This window comes from Falco peregrinus, chromosome 1 (genome assembly GCF_023634155.1).
Source record: "Falco peregrinus isolate bFalPer1 chromosome 1, bFalPer1.pri, whole genome shotgun sequence".
Classification (NCBI taxonomy): Eukaryota; Metazoa; Chordata; class Aves; order Falconiformes; family Falconidae; genus Falco; species Falco peregrinus.
In genome coordinates this window covers 60,074,555-60,091,264 of record NC_073721.1, presented here as the reverse complement: position 1 = coordinate 60,091,264, position 16,710 = coordinate 60,074,555, and the positions used below count along the sequence as shown (strand labels likewise).

At 48.5% G+C, this 16,710-nt stretch overlaps 1 protein-coding gene across 6 annotated transcripts in view; it reads left to right on the top strand.

Annotated features, from left to right (window-relative positions):
* The window catches only part of AMBRA1 (autophagy and beclin 1 regulator 1), a 135,635-nt gene extending 120,343 nt beyond the window's left edge, over positions 1-15,292 (top strand). For 5 of the 6 annotated variants that reach the window (XM_055806626.1, XM_055806629.1, XM_055806639.1 and 2 more), the window contains 3 exons: positions 4,021-4,113; positions 5,740-5,933; positions 13,708-15,292. In XM_055806626.1, the coding sequence (XP_055662601.1) occupies positions 4,021-4,113; positions 5,740-5,933; positions 13,708-14,198 (778 nt within the window). In that variant the 3' untranslated portion in view covers positions 14,199-15,292. Of the gene's footprint in view, positions 1-4,020; positions 4,114-5,739; positions 5,934-8,761 lie in introns of all 6 variants that reach the window. The other variant, XM_055806647.1, reaches the window with a different exon arrangement.
* The last annotated feature ends 1,418 nt before the right edge of the window (positions 15,293-16,710 follow it).

The following is a 16,710-nucleotide window of genomic DNA, read 5'->3' as shown; positions in this document are numbered from 1 at the left end:
TCACCTTTCTTGTCCCGTATGAATAATTTTGTCATTAATTCCTAGAGCTCGGCCCTAGTTTCTTCCAGGGGACATACGTAAGCTGTGTAGATAATGCCTCCATGCAGAGGGAGAGGCTGTGTAGCCTAAGTTGTTGGCTCTTGGTACTTAACAGGCTCCACTCTGATTCCTTATTTGACTTTCAGCAAAGCATGCAAGCCTGCCCTTCATCCTCTCCAGGCTCATTAATAATGTGAGCTGGACCCAGGCGTGAAGGAAATGTCTATCTCAGAAAAGATCCCTGCTGGGAAAGCCAGGCTGTGAGCAGCTCTGCATTTAACAAACCTAATGGAAATTTACAGGAAGGGCTTAGAGAGCTTAGTGACAGCCATAAAAAGGAAGAAAATAAAAACTTGACTAAGTGGACTTCACTGTCCATGACTGATGCAGTGTGGAGAATTGCAATTTTTCACCCTGAAGCCCTGGGCAGCAAATGTCCTCCTTACTGCATCCACATCCAAGTAGCAACATGCTCCATGCTACAAAGAGCTTCTACCTTATGCACTGGAAAATGTAAAGTGCTTCCAGCATTTCCATGTCTAGAGTTTGATGGAGCAAAAGTTAAATGCTTACATTACCTGAAAAATATTCAGTTCTCCAGTGTAAGCTCTGCTTCTGTGAAATGAATAGTCAGGCCTTGATTTGCAAATCTCCTGGGAAACATCCTGTGAAAGGCTTGCTAATTTACCAAATTCAAGCAATATTTTGCAATGGGAGTTAAAAAACCTTTAGGCTTTCTGAAAAGGGAGATTGCACTGTTTTAAATAGGTGTGGTTAAACCAGTGCAAATCTTAAGCTTTATTGAAAATCTGATTTAAACCAAGGTAATTGTGGTTGCTGCACGCATCTTGTTGTGTACTTAAGTTGGTTTAAGGTGTGATTATGTGACCAAGTTTCTAATGCAAGCATGATCTTAAAACTGGCACTTACCCCATACAATAGCAGCATTTCTTTGATGAAATCTTTGCTTATTAAGAAGGGAAGTGATGATCTTCATATAAAAGGTAGTGCCCAACCTGTCCTGTCTGTTAACTTCAGATATTTGCTTTCCTCACTGTACCTCGATGCACTCTGCCGCATCTCTTCTGTAGCCTCAATCAATCATCCCAAAGGCTGGAAGACTAATGGGGAGTGAGCTGGATGTTGATCTTAGGGCTGCAGAGAGGCAGATGTGGGTTCCAGGTCGGAGAGATGCAGATGAATGCAAAAGAGAACAAAGATTGCGCTGAGGACTTTTATCGCCTGAAGTCTTTTGCAAGAGGTGGAGTTGGGAGAAGGTGTCGATTAGCTGGCTGAGGGAAGAGGCTGCTGAAAGGTAGCACTGAGGGTGCAGGCTACTGCAGTAGGGAGTGCCAGCTGTCTATTCTGAGCCAGTTTTGTGGTGCTGCAAGGAGGTGTGCTCAGTCCGGGCTAAACAAACAAGTCAAAGCAGTGCTGAGGATGCTGAACTCCCATCATGACCAAGTCTAGTGACCTTGGCTTAAGCCCATTCATCAGTGTTCCTGGGGTCGTCAATGGGAGCGGTGGCAGCAGCTGCTACAGGTCCTCCTTTTGGGAAAGGAAGGCGAAGTCCTCGGTTCTCTGGCAGTAAATGAGTAGCTAATAGGACTCTGGCAGTGAAACTTAGTTGATAAATGGCAGCGTTTAAAACCAATGTGCAAAGTCATGTATTAAACGGAATGGCTATTGATTTCACCATCCAGGGAAAGGTGGAAATTGACAGTGTGGAGTTAGAACAGACTTTCCTGTCCAACAACCGGACTGTACAGTAAGTGAGCCTCTGCAGAACAGGTAAGGGCAGGGACAGGAGATTGTAAGCTGACGTACTGTGTGTCAGCTTGGTGCCATAATGCTTTTGTAGAAGTGAGATGAGTCAGACTCAAAGAAGCATGCGTGTGCGTGCGTGCACAGGAGTGGAGCTTTCTGGGTAGTACAGGAACACAGCGTTTGGGGGCAGAGAGGAAACACAGCATTGCCAGCTCACATTTTGGCCTAGGGAAGGCTTTGCAGTCCTCTGGTTTCTTGTCTTGGGAGCTGGCAAAGGCAAGCAGGGCACAGGGAGCACCTTGGCGAGGAATACCAGCAGTGTAGGTGGCTGTGGGGACCATGCCTGTACTTTGGAAAGCTTGAAGACGGGTGGAAGGAGAGGGAGAAGAGCATGGGTCTGTTTAGCTCTGTTGTGTAATAGCTGCAGATACCAAGCAAATTAGATTATTTTTTTAATGGAAATTTTGACTACCAGGTCAGAAAGTCTCACTTGCCGAGGGAGTGTGCCACTTCGCAGACAGCGAGTATGACAGCTAAGTCGCAGTATATTAGGCAGGGGATGGAGTAGCCAGAGGGCCTGGCACGGTTTTAGTGACAGGTTACCATCTGTCAGTAAACTCTGAAGCCTTTGTAAATCAGCATCTCCCTGGCAGCTGCTTTCATGGGGTATAATGCAGCTCAGGCCTAGCTCAGCACAAAAGAAAAAATAAAAAAAGCGATGACTGATTGCTTCCTGTAGGCTCCATGCATGGTTTTGTTGACCTAGTTTTCTGCAGCTCTCACCCTTGGTCCCGACCTCAGGTGCTGTCACCCCAGCAGCCTAGCCCTGTGCCCCCAGCACACATGGCTCTCCTCTTGCAGCATCCTCTAAGCTGGGTTCTGGCATCTCATCACAGGGACAACAGCTTTTACATGGACATAAACCACCATATTTCTGCCCAAGCCATAACCAGCTACCAACTACTTGCCCTGAATCCTTCCTTTAAGATTATGGGACTACCCGTAGTTCATGCCCTGGGACCACCTGTGGTGTGATGCAAGTCCAGCTCTTCAGGTGTGGTTTCCTGACCGCTGCACAGTGCTGTTAACTCTCCACCCGGCACCGTCGGGTCTCTGCAGTCCAGCAGCCATCTGGTGGTACCCAGCACCATTTTGAAACCTCCAGGCCAGCTCACAAGGAGCTGGTGGGTCAGCATGGTGTGGCAAAACACTGTACAGAATGTCTTTTCCACAGTAATGCTGCCCGTAGTGCTTCGGGAGGCGGGACACAGCAGTAGGTGGGACATCTCCATACCACCTGGGGCTGCACAGCACGTGCCTGTCCTCTGACGCTTGTGTGGCGCAGAGTAAGCTGGATTTGCTCTTACCCTCTTCCAGTCTAAGAGCTGTTGGGCCTTAGAAAGAAATAGGCGCACTTAGAGCGTTACAATTATGGTGGTTTAAATTCTGTGATCACTCGTAGTCTTCAGCAGTGGTGTGATGATTAGCTGTGCCTTGTTAACCTCACCTGTTTCTGTGAAGTGACTAGCCAGCCCTGTGTCTTTTGGGGAAATGCGCTGTGAAAGGTTGCCAGAGCTTTGGCTGTTCTGTTAAACTTAGTAGCATTAGCTGTAAAATTCAAGTTTTGGACTTTTCAGACACACACACACAGTTGATGCAGTACGAACTCTTTTGTGGAAATTTGTTAAAACATCCTCTGCATCTGCCCTTGCTCTGCAGTGACTGTCAGTGAGAGGGCTGCACAGAGATTTATTTATAGGCAGAATGAGAACCATTTGTGAAGAAATTATATATTGAATAAGAGCAGGGTTTTACTTAGCATTACCTAGTGCAGGAAATGCTGATAGGCATCATAGAATTGGCCTTCCCATTCCAATTCTTTGTTTAGTCACTTGGAGTTAGGGTAACCTGATTTTATACGCACAGTTGTATGTCTTCATTTCCTGAAAATCCCTCTGCTCCTGTTGCTGTGTCTCAGTGCTAATACTGAATTGAAATGAATGGAATATTCCAGGGCAGTCTGGTTAATAAAGTGCTCTGTGTTTGCAAGGTTGTTGATGGTGGTGAGCCCTTTTAATGAAAATGTGAATTGAGCTCGATCTGCAGTTTCTGTGGGACAGGAATCAACAGTCCCTTGTGCTGAGGGGACATGATATATGTTGGCTGGAATGCTGTCCTGTCATGCTAATATTTTTCCTTCTTTGGTGTTTCAAGGGCCTTAAACTCTGGAGTTGAGTACCACTGGGACCAGCTGAATGAGAATGTCTTCGCTGTGCATTCCAGTAGCAGGAGCACTGAGCGTCCTGGGTGAGTCTCCTGGGTATGGGTTAGAGACGTGACCCTTTCTGCTACTTTCCTTACACCTGACAGCACCACTTCATCTTCTCCTTTGTTCCCTTAGCACTGGCAGCTTTGAATATGCAGTTTTTATCCCCCTTTGACACTGCCTAGTTGGGTCACCTGGCCTGCTTCCAGCAAGTGACATTCAGTGCCCAAAAGTGCTGCCAATGATATTGAAGTACTTGTGTCATCCATGGCTTCAGTAACGTCCATGAGCAAGCTGTTGGGAGGAGCAGGTGGGGCTTGATGCATCAAAACCACCGTGCTAAGTAAATGGGCTTTGGAGGATAACTGAGGAACGGGGAGTTTCACAGGGATGAGTGCAAATCCATTGGGCAGACCTGGTGACTGATTTTTCATCCCTTTAGTTTCTGGTCATGGGACAGTTGTTTCTCCGCAATAAACTCTAAAACTAAAGCTAAATCCCTTGACAGCCCTGTTGGCTGCTTCACCCAGTCTGTCCAGTGATGCACACATCAGTTACTCTAAACACAAGGGTGGTGCTGCAGTCCCTTGCTTCTTGCCCCAGCGATGAGTACTTCTCTCTAAGCCAGCTGCTCTCAGCAAGAGGGTGACAGTCTTGTTTATGAGTTGTGAGCTCCAGGATCCCAAGGAAGTTACACGGTAGTGTACAGGGCGGTGTCTGTGCTGTCTTCCAGCCTTGGTCTGCTTGAGGGTGAAAAATAAGCAGTATTCTTTATTCTGCCGTGTGAGTGGATATTGCCACTACTCGTGGTTTTTGACGGCACATATCGGTCTTGCATGATGGGCTTAGGAGCAGCTTGAAGGCAGAAATACTGCTCAAGAATGAGCTAGCTCAAAGAGAGAGCAAGAGAAGTACGGGAGGTTTCAAAACCTTATGAAAAAAGGTTGTGAGTGAGGCAGTCTTTCCTAGAATCTCTTTACCTTTCCCAGCACTTACAGCCAGAGGTCAGTTTTGGAAAGCACATTCAAGCTTTGTCAAGAGTCAGCTCTTGTAACGTCATACACGTCAACTATTTGATTCTGAGAAGCTAATGAGCCTTGGGGTGTTTCCTGTTATTTGCTTTTGAGAACAGAGAGTTTCTCTTGTCCGACTGGAATGGGCAGAAATGCCTGCTGGAGTGCGTTCATGTGTGATGCTGACAAACTAGGAGGTCCAGAGGAGGGAAGGGGGGTACAGGCGGTGTCCTCGGGAGTTAAAACCGCCCTGCCGATGTGCAGAGGGAGGTTGTGTGTGTGTGGTCCTGTGCTGCGTGTCGTGTTGCCTACTCAACTCAGTGACCCTGAGACAGAGGAGTTCTGCAGGCTTCGTGATGCTGCAGGGATACCTGTCCATGCCTGGCAGACATGCTGCTTCTGTGGAAGGGTGAGTGGACTCCCTTAGCTTCAAACTCCAGAGACCAGCCAGCTGAGGCTGGAGAGGGGTATCTCTGTGTGTGTGTGTGTGTGTAAATAAGTGCAGTTTGTAATTCCCTCCAGCCCCGTCTGCATAGTGGCTAGCAGGTGCCTGGTGGGAGTGGAGGCAGGAAGAGGCCCAGCTGGGTGCTTCAGTCTTGCTGGAGCACATAGTCTCCAATGCTCCTGCTCTTACTTGTTTTTCTCTCTTTTCAGAACCAGCAGAGCCACATGGAGGACAGACAGGGACATGGGCCTGATGAATGCCATAGGCCTGCAACCCCGAAACCCCCCCACCTCTGTGACTTCGCAGGGTACACAGACCTTGGCGCCTCAGCTGCAGAATGCCGAGACTCAGACAGAGAGGGAGGTACAGGAGCAGGAATCCGCCTCTGCAGGGACTGGGGAAGGTAGGAGCTCAAGCAGTGATCTGTCTGACGGAGCTTACCTGGTGAATGAGGAGGTTCCGCATAGGTTCCACGTCCTGTCAGTGCATTTGGACACTCCTGTTACCTCTTCGGGAAACATTTCTCTAGCCTGATTTGCCAAGATCAGGAGAGTGAATCTGTCCACAGGAATAGAGAAGTTGTCTGTTTCACATACTTTCAGAGGGCTAAATGAACTCTTCTCCAGATCATTGTTGTCTTTGTAGAATCAGTTGTACCAGCATCACTCCTCACGTATTTCCTGAGCTCTAAACACCAGTAAGGCTGCAAACTGTTAAGAATTATCCTTTCTACCTCTGTGTTAGTTTAGCTTGATCCTTCAGCCTCTGCATCTACAACGTGTGGCAGGCTTCACAAGCTCAGCATCTGGATACAAAATGAAATACTGTAAATCACTTCTGAAAAAGCAGGTATGAGTATTCTGTTTAGTCTGATTGATGACGGCTGTGGTGGGTGTCCAGCTCAGCTATTAAAAAATGTCTCTGGTGTTTTCCAGTCCAGGAAAACTTACCAAGATGTAGGAGCTGGAAGCAGCTGATATGTAATTCTTATACGATGATAAAGTCAGTGATCTTTTAAAAGTGTGGTGATTTTTGTCCAGGTTTCTTGTCCCTGTACTGCTTGAATCAACTCTGAAAGCTTGGCTAGGAGGGAGTTGGGCAGTATATCCATAGGAAAGACAGAGAAAGGCAAGGAGGCAGTTTTGAAGTTGTTGCTTCGTGATGAGCCCACTTGGCTTTGGGAAGCAGCCCATGACGTGCCTGTTTGTGCCTGTATGCTTGCTTGTGCTCTGTCACTCTGAAAGATGCTTTTTGGGCATGTGGCTCCTTCACAGTTTCTGCTGTGCAGTATCCAGCACATGTGATAAGGCTTTGTGTTTCTCTGATCTCGGCTCTTCTGTTCCAAGTTAAGTGGCAAATTCCTGACGTGTGGGGTTTCCCATCTGCTTATCTCAGCAGAGCTGAGATTAACCCCTCTGGAAGGTTAGTACAGTTGAGGGCATGTGAATAAGGCTGCAGCTAGGATGTCTGGACAAATGCTGGACTTGTGGGAACTGGTTCTTCCACTGAATGTGCGTGCAGGCTGAGAACAGGGTACAGTGTGGGACCTTCCCGCATCGAGGCCGTGATGGCTGCTGCTGCGTGCTCCGTCAAACTGCCCGAGTTCTCCAGTGCTGCTTCTCTCTGCTGCTGTTCCGCAATCATCTGAAGGTTTCATTATCTCGTGCTCTTTAATTAACCTTTCAATTTTCAGATCTAGATCATGGTTTTTAACTAGACCATTAATGAGATGAGGAAGGGTTGTCCTTCACCAGTGCCTTGGGCAGGGTATCTCTACAAAGAAGCAAAACATGTAGCATTTGGAAGAAAAGGAGTGTAGTTAAAAAGCTTAGGGCAGAGACTTCTCTTTGTCTCCCTTTCTTGCTTGGAAGACGATTGGTGGGTTCCACATCTGGTGTGATTTCTGGCTCAGATGCTGACTTGGCACATGTCCCCTTGCAAGTGGCCTTACCTGCAAAATGGGCTGTCACACTCCTGTCTCCTGTACAAGGATCTTAAGACCAAAGGAGTTACTCCAGGACAGACAGATGCACTGGTGATGAGCCAAGCGGTCTTACCCTGTAGTTGATCAGTTCTTGTGCCAGTTGCGTCCTCGATGGAAATCCCTTTGCAAAGGCTCAAATGCAGCTCAAAACAGGGAGCTATCAAGACATTAACTATCAGGAGCATGTAGGATCCAAAAGACCGACTGTAATCCATGACAGAGGAATAGTACAGGGACCTACCATGAAGCAGAAAAACAAATTTTCAGCTGCTGTTACCAGTGACACCTCAGGCAGCTTGCCAGGGACTTGGGGCATCAGTGGTCTGGCTCATCCAGGAATCCTCATGCTTTGCATTGCACTTCAGCTCCATTGTGCTGCTTGTGGCGTTAAGGTTACTGTTTCTCCAGCATCATAAACTCAGGATGTTTGTCCAGTGTGTTCAGGCAGGCTAGGTTAGATGCTGTGCAGTATTTCTAATGGATAATTTGCCCACTGTACCTGCCATAACTCTGTGCCTGTTGAAAGGGAAACGGTGTTTCCTAATAGCAGGATCTAGACGTCAGGGACAGGAAGGAGGGGGGGGAATGAAAAAAAGGAAAAAATGTGCTACCGCTAACTTGAGGTGTGACCTAGGGCAAATTATTAATCACCTACCAAATGGGAATAAATCCTCCCATAGTACAGTACACCAGGGGCTGTGAAGATTAATTAGTGTTTTATGTGGAGCTTTGAAGATGTAAATCGCTACGTAAAGGCTTAGCAGTATTATCAGCAGCAGAATGGATAAATCAGATGTGAATCTGAGTAATGTAAAGGAGAGTGTTTTAGTTATCACCTGGGGGGGGGGGGACGACAACAAACCAAACAAAAAAAAAAAAAACCACCTCACAAACCAAAAAACCCTTGAATGTTTAATAAAAAACAAAGAAAAAGAAAGGCTAGTGCTACCCCTAGGACTGGGTTTCTGTCCTATGTCCTGCCAGCCCCACTGTTGTGGGGAATTCTGGCTCAGGGCATTTCTTGCAGATATGTGCTTACTGAAGAAAAAGAAAAAAAAAAAGTATGCAGAATTACATCAGAAATCTAATTAAGCTCTGTGCGGGTATAAATAGTTTCCTTTTCTCATGCAAAGCTCTGCGGGGACTTTGCTGTTCTGATTATCTTTCTACCTCCTTTGGAGGAATGAGTATATGATGACTTTATTAGAAGTGAATCCCTCTAACGTCTGTATTTTTTTGTTTTGCAGCAGTTAACTGCCTTGTGAACTCTGCTCCCAAGCCACACATAAACCAAAGGAAGTTATTGTTGAGAGGAGAGGTACCAAGAAATGCCTTAAACAGTGTTTCAGCTGTCTCCTGCTTCCTTTTAAGCTGACAGACACAGTGGAAACAGCGATGGAGTTGTGACTTTGAGGCACTCTTAATTAGAAACAATCTGTTGGGAGTTATACTGTACTTTCCCTTCCAAATGGGCAGGCGTGATGGGGGAGGGATCTGCATTTTACTGGCAAATGAAATCTCACTTAAAAACAAACAAAAATCCCTAATGAGTTTAATGGCCCAAAGTTCTAACCTTTAGAAGTTGTAATTCCCAGTCCAGACTGGACCAGGCTGTGGCTGCTGCTGGATCTGTGGAGTAGGGTGCAAGTGGCAGTAAGTGTCAGGGACTGCAGCTGCGCAAAAGGTGCTGCAGGACACTTGTTTGATTGTGCACCTGTGCTGTCCCCTGGCTACTGGCAATATATCAATACATCTTTCAGGTAATCCAGTTGATCAAAAAGAAAAAAAAAATAACCCACACTCAAAACCAACTTGATGGAAATAACTGCAAGGCAATTGTCATCTCGGTTCCTCTCACCTGCATTGTCTTTGGGGGCTTAAAATTCAGATCGCTAGCTCAGTGTTCAGTGTGCAAGTAGGCACGTGTTAGGAACTCCTGAAATTGCAGCTGTTGGAAGACGTGCTGTGCTGCCAGGGGGCTGCTGCTTTGCCTGTCTTTGGGGGAACAATGTGTTGACTGCTGTCACACCATACACAGTTTTTAACCTATTTGGTCCAAGCGTTTCTTACGAGCCGGTACAAATTGCCTTCACGTGCAGCTGCTTTCAGAGGTTGTAGCAGATGCTTTTGAGAAGGAAAAAGGTGGTAAAATGAAGGCTTGAGTTTGTGGGATTCAGTCTGCTCAAACCGTTAGCAGTGAAAGGAGAGCACACGCAAGTGAAACTTCCTTGATGTGAGCAAAGCATCCTGAGGATGCCTAAGGAGCATGTGTAAGCAGAGTCAGTGTGCCTGCACATGATGTCATTTATTTAATCTGAGGCATTAGGAACATGTGTTGGGGGCTGCACAGGCAGGAATACCTTGTCCCCAACCAAGCCTTACGAATGCTAAAAAGAAACATGTTTTACGTTAGCTGAACATTTTCTTGCAATGCTGTCGTCAGATGTGATGTGACTTTGGTGCGATTAGCGTGGCAGTGGGAACCAGGATGCCAGGGATCAGCTTCCCGATCTGCTTCTCATTCTCCAAGTAGAAACGTGGGTAGATCCCTTAGCCTTTCTTCTGCCCATCCATCTGTAGAATGTGCGTCATATGTCCTGTAGAACTGCACATTTCGGTTTCTCTTTAAAGCCCTCTGAAAAGCACTACCTAAAAACCAGAATTAGGCTCTAGAAGCATGTACTTTGTAAGCCTTTACAGTGTGAGCTGCTCCAAGTACCTGGCTCTCTTGGGATTAAATTATGGGGGCTACTTTTAAACTGTCATTACAAAAATAAGTTTCTCTCATACAAATCACCAAGATAGTGCTATGAAATGTGTTACAAGTCAAAGCAGTTGTGCCTTTTCTGAGTTTAGTGGAGTTGTTTGCATTAGCTACCAAAGAAAGGAACTGTGAACGTGCTTCTGAGCTTGGCTGGGGAGAAAAGTAACTGGTAGTATTTCTTCTGGCACTAAGGGAGATGTGATTATTCATAGCTGGTTATGCTGTGCTGTGACCCTCCCTTTCCTGTTCTTATGCAAGGAGTGAATTCATTTAAAAATGCTGATATTTTTATCTTCGAGCATCTGAATTAGTGGGTCAGCTCACACCTCAGAGCTATTATTCCATGTTCTCTGAAGACTTCGATATCTCTGCAGTGCTTACTCTTAGTTCTAATTTTGATGCTTTGTTTGCAAGCATGACTACTAGCTACTGCTGGTTTTAGTAAGAGGAAAGCTGAAAATAGGAATAAAATTCAAGAGCAATGTCAGTGCAGCCACAGAGGAGCCTGATCTCTTCTTGCTTCTGTGGGCTTTGCAGTTTATCAGGTGCCTGCCGTCCATGCCCAGAGATAAACAAGTTGTGCTCCCCATAAGGACTGCAGAGACCGCTTTGTTTAAGAGTGGAAACTCTCCTGCCTCGTGCCCAGCTCCACTGAAAGTTTGCCAGATGTTTCACCTTTTGTAGTTGTCTGTGTCAGACTCTTTGTCTTGCTGGCATAGCCTGGCAGAGGACTTCTAAAGAGATGCATTAGCTGGGGAGTATTTTGTTAAATGTTGGAGCCAGTCAGCTAGATTGATAGAGATCCCCTGGCCTTTGGGATAATTACTCTCAAGAGTAATGTTTTGTGTCTGTGTTTGGGATAGATGGGGTTTTGGGCGTCTGGAAAGGTCACTTCTGTTAAAGTAGGAAAGGTTTGTAGAAACTGTAGGCACAGCACTAGTACTTGTGTTGTGGGTGGGGGCATTCCTGCCCTGTCAGGCACAGAACTTGTGTCCCTGTCCAGAAAAAGATGCCAACTTGCATCCTGCTCTGTGGTGGATTCTGATAAAAGGACAGCCGAGGTGGAGGGTGAGTTGGCAGGTGTTAGGCTTACGTGGGCACTTCACACGCTGGAGCTGGTTCGCTCAGTTTTCTAGATTATGCCTGTAGTGCTCTGTGAGGTTTTTCTGTTTTTCTGACCCTAGAAGGTGGGCTTCTAGAAGAACGAGAACTTAAGATAAAGGACTTGACAGAGCCTGGGAGATCAGAATGTAGTTTTGAGCATAAAATGAGAAGAGGAATTGCTCTCTCCATATGGTGAGTTAGGGGTGCTGACTTGGCCTGCCCCCGCGCCAGCTCGGGCTCACGCTCTGGGTGTGCCTGAACCCTTTGGAGCCTGAAAAAAGCGTCACGAGCCGTGGGTTTCTCTCCACCCTGGGTTTGTTCGGCCGATGCTGCAGGGAATGGCGCTTGGCCACTGCAGCAAGTTGAAACTTGTAGCAGCCTGAGGTGTGGGGTTTGCAGCGTCGCTGCGGGTTTGGGTGAGTGCCTGTGTGCGGGCTCGGAGCCTCCCCCAAGCAGCAGTTAGCTTGCTTCGCCTGCGCCGAGCACTGATGTAGTCTGCACTGGCAGCCTGGTGAAAGAACATGTGTGGGAGTCACCAGGCAGGAGAAACGGGCTGTATGTGAGTCTGTGCTGTAGCTCAGCTCAGGGCAGTGGCACAGGGGGCTTTGCTCTGAACCAGCCAGCCAAAGTCATGTCGGAGCCTGAGAGGGAAAAGGGGACATCAGCCCCCGAAGCAGATGTGCTTGCTGGCTGCTGGCGTGGCGAGGCTCACCTGGCGCTGGACGGGCTTGGCTTTCTGGGGTTGCCAACACTGCGTTACCTCTGTGCTCGTCATCTGAAGGCTCGTGACTTGCTGATTTCTGCTGTGGCACCAGCTCTCGCCTGTTTTCTGAGCGAGCAGCTGCCTCAAGTGGAAATTCAGCCGTGGCACGTGGTAATTAAGGGGCAGGCAAGAGCAGTGGGTGCCGTGGTGTGCGCTGCCTCCGTGGACTCCTGGTGAAGCATGTTTGTAACGCTGAGGTGCGTTGGTGGGGGATCCTTGCTGATCTGCTGTTCCAGTGCTCCTGTATTGGGCTAGTTCATAGTAAGTGATCTGTCAAGAGCCGAGTACCTGCTGTCTCCAGCCTTGTGTAGGTAGGGCTGGCTGGCGTGTCTCTAAGCCAGGTTGCACATCTTGGCTTTCTCAGGCTTCCTCTCTGGCCCGGCCACATGGTTGGTAACAAAGTGCTTATGACTGTGCCCCCAGAGCTGTGCACCAAGACTGTGCCTGTCAAACCTTCCACTTGCTTCTGCTCGTGATTAATGCTTCAGTATGCCCCTGCATACGTGTGTTTCACACGGCAGCTTCCAGTCTCCTAGCTGCCTCTGCTCTCAGCCTTTGTGCTGGTCAGCCAGGTTCCTGGCATGACCTAGTTCATGCGTCAGCTGCATCCTGAGCAGGATTTCTCCGCTAGAGTTGTGGGTCAGGCTCTGCCCAGGGGCTATTCTTGCTCGCTCCTCTAGGCTTTGCTCCAGATTCTCATGTGATTACTGTTGTCTCCATGGTCTCACTGATGCTCTAACCAAGGAGCTATGTAATTGCTGTATGGATAGTGGATGTAGCAGGCTTACTACATTCCTAGCAGAAAGGGACTTAATTCTACTTGAGAGAATTAAATTTGCCCTTAATGTCCATAGTATTTCGACAGCAGGGCAGTATGTCAGCAGACTCGCTTGAAGATTAAATTAGCCGTACCCTGTGGTGGAGGAAGCTGGTGGTGTTTGATGCAAGTACCACTGAGCCGATGAGGAAAGGGAATAAGCTGTCACTGACTTGACTGCACAACGTGTTAACAGCTTTAACTATCTCACTGTTTAAAAAAATAACCTCTACGATGGCATGGTGTAGACTGCTGGATACCCCAGCTCTCAAGTTGGATACATGAGCTCTACCCCACAGCCCCAGGCGTTTTTCTCTTCCTAGTCAGTGTGGCATTTTGTTTTTTATTGTGTTTTAACTCCTGCCTACATCTAGCCTTGTTGACGTTTGTGTTCATTTCCTTGGTGCCAGGAGAGCTCATGGCTTTCTCCTCTCCTCTAATCAGCATTGTGATAGCTTCGTGGAGCTGGGAGTGAGATTTATCTCTTTAATAAGAATCATCAGGATCCCACTGTGGAATGATTCTTGCAGTTTATGATTACAGATTGTTTTCCCCAGACAGTCTGGGTAGGGTTTGTAGCAGAAGGAGGATGCTGGGAAACAGAACTGGGCTGGACTTGCCTGCCATGGGGATTTAATCTCCTACGTGGACTATTTTTCTGCGAGATTTTGTTCTTCAAAAGTAATCTTCAGCAACCAAGGCATCTTGCCTCGTGCACCAGAGTTGCTTCTGCTTTCTCTTGCAGGTGAAGGTCCAGAATATGGGGCCAGTGGGGAGGATGCGCTGAGTAGGATCCAAAGGCTGATGGCAGAAGGGGGCATGACCGCTGTGGTCCAGCGGGAGCAGAGCACCACCATGGCGTCCATGGGTGGCTTTGGCAACAACATCATCGTGAGCCACCGGATCCACCGCAGTTCTCAGACTGGTGCAGAGTCCACCGGAGCTGAGGGCACGTCAGCACAGCAGTCCACCTCACAGCAGCTGGCAGCTGAGCTGGAGGGACGGATCCTTTCAGAGTCTATGCAGCTGTCAGAGCACAGCCTGAGCCCGCGGACAGCCCCTAGCAGGAGTGAAGGACAAAGCGCTGGTGACCTGGACCTGCCAGAGCAGGCCCAGTCCTCCATGGACACTGAGGGACCAATGGAATACAGTGACCTAACTAATAATAACCATCTTCCTGACAGTACCAACTTCTATAGTAATGACAGCACCAGTGGGGAGTCGCAGAACAGGTAGAGATTGAGTTGTGTGTTGGTGCTACCCTTGTACTGCTCAGCAGAGACCTGTACCTCACAGCTGGCCAGGAGCTGGAAGAGTAGGGACGTGTAGCTCGGACAGGGTGCTGGTGATTCAGAGGGCTTCTCCATCCCGGGTGGGCGGGAAGGGATAAAAACTGCAAAGGAGGCCATGGGGAAGAAAGCGTATTTGACTTCCAGCGTTCCCACTGCTGAAGAGTTAACAGGAATATGAACCGTACTGGCTGCACATCACCTAGATTTTGAAGCCCCATGGGATCCCCTGCAATTCGGTCATTGTCATCCTTTGTAAAGCTTCTTTCCTTTTCTCTTTCCTGCCCTTTTATGCCCAGGGGCTAATCAGTAGAGTGGAGAAAGGGAAGGGGGCCTGCTGCATCCTTCTGGAGACAGGCAATCCTACTGAGCAAACCTGGGCGTGATGCTCCAGCTCCCTTGCTGGAGTGGAGGGGTCTTCCAGGCCACAGTCCTGCTCCGTGGCACAGCACTGCTCCCCCCTCAGTGTGTGGTGTTCCAAGACCCATCCTGCTGTGCTGTGGTCTTTTCTGGGAAGAACTGGCCTTTGCCAAAACCTGTGTGGCTTGGGATCTGCTCACAGGTGGAGATCCTTCCTTTTTAGATAGATAGTTTAGTACTTGGCAGGAACCTGAGCAGAGCTGCTGTATAGATGGGTAGAGGGACAGGGGCTCCTGCACTCTAGTCAGGATGCAGTTCACGCAGGGACGTTCTAAGCTGTGCCAATATTAACACGAATGAGCCATCCCAGTGGTTTCATGGTGCCAGGACTGAGCTGCACCTCCTTGGCAGGGGGCAGGAAGTGTCTTGCAGCTCCAGGCCAGGGTGTGAGGTATGGGTCTGTGATGTGTAAGGTGTTGCATGTGAAATCTTGACCTTGTACATGTAGTTTCTAGTGGAGAAATCAAGGTTCTGATATTTTGTTTTTAGTCTCAAATGTGATTTTCCTTTTCGTTTGTAACTCTCCATCCCTAGCAGGCTTGTGGAGGAAGGACGGGGAGAGCGTGAGTGCTAACGAGGGAAACACCAAAGATCAATGTCATTAAAATATGACAAACCCTTGCTTGACCTACTGTCTTCATTTGTGTGACGGTTGTCTCTGTGTTCGGCCCTGGGACAGGTACAGCCAGCTCAGAAGCTCAAGGTAGCTTAAAAATGTCAGATGGTGACCACCCCCTTCCCAGAAGGAAAGCAGGTTCAGCCTTTGAGTTGAAAGCCCAAAACTGGGAAATAGGGAGGAGCATTTGGGAGTCTGGACTGCAAATCACCTTTTAACCAGCCTGGAGATGAGCAGGTGCTTTGGCTTTTCCCATCATTCAAGCACTGCAGTAGGGAGAAAGAGGAGCGTTTCTCCAGTCCCACTTAAAAAGGTAGGTAGAGATGCAGCGCTGTCCATCTTGGGCAAGTGGAGGGTGGTCTGTCTTGCTGGCCTCTCCGAGCAAAAAAGGGGTGCAGCATCTGGCTGTTCTGGACAAAGGGACGTGTCCCCAGCGTTACCGCTCTGCGGTGAGGGATGCTTCCCCTGCTGTGTGAGCACCTGCCGGCAGCTGGTGCACTCCTGCCTGGCTCCTCCGGATTCTGTGCTGCAAAAACATTACGATAAATAAGGCTGTCATTAGGCAGCACTCAAGCTCCCAGTCAGAAGAGTCTGTTAGAGAACATTAGGCAAATCTTTTAAATCACAGCCTGGAAATGAACCTTAAATCAAATCAGCTGCTGCCAGGCCTCATTGCAGAGTGTTAATGAGGCTCTAAAACCTGCCCTGAGCCAACCACATCCCTGATCTGACACAAGAGCAGCCTGAAAAACGGGATTCCCTTGTGTGGCGAGGAAGGTTTCATGCATCCCTGTGTTGCCTCAGTGTGGGGTGGCCTGAGGATGTGCTGGCGCTCGGGAGCTGCGATGCCTCAGCTGAAGGCTGGGGCAGACAGGGCGGTGCAGGTCTAGGCAGAGCTGTTTACTGCTCTGCTTGAAAACAAACTGAAACAGACCCTGGGAAAAAAAATGCTTCAGCTCAGCCTGGCATCTCGTCTTCCTTCTCCCTGCACAATTCCTGGAAGAGTCTTGAGGACCCATTCTGGGTAGATGTGTTGCAGAGCATTTACAAATGTCCATTTCCATAGCGAGAGCCAAGCCACCTCCAGAAAAATTTCCATCGTGGCTGGGGAAGGGTATTCTGGGATGCCGCACTTTAGCGTTGGCAGGATCTCAGAGGCCTGGCATGCATGTGGCTCTGCGTGCCGGCTGCGCTGCGGTGCAGAGCCCCCAAGCCTGCTGTGCCGAGGGCTTCCCCTCGCTCCAGCCCTGCGCCCGCAGAAACGGGGCCGAGCTTGCGGCGAGCTCCAGCAGGGGCCAGAGCAAACCGCAGCTGCTGCCTTTGACGCCGACTCAGGACATCTCTGAAGCAGCTTTTCATTTGATGCTTGTAAGGGAGGCTCCTCCAGATGAGGTAAGGATGGGTACCTGATCAGAGCCGGCAG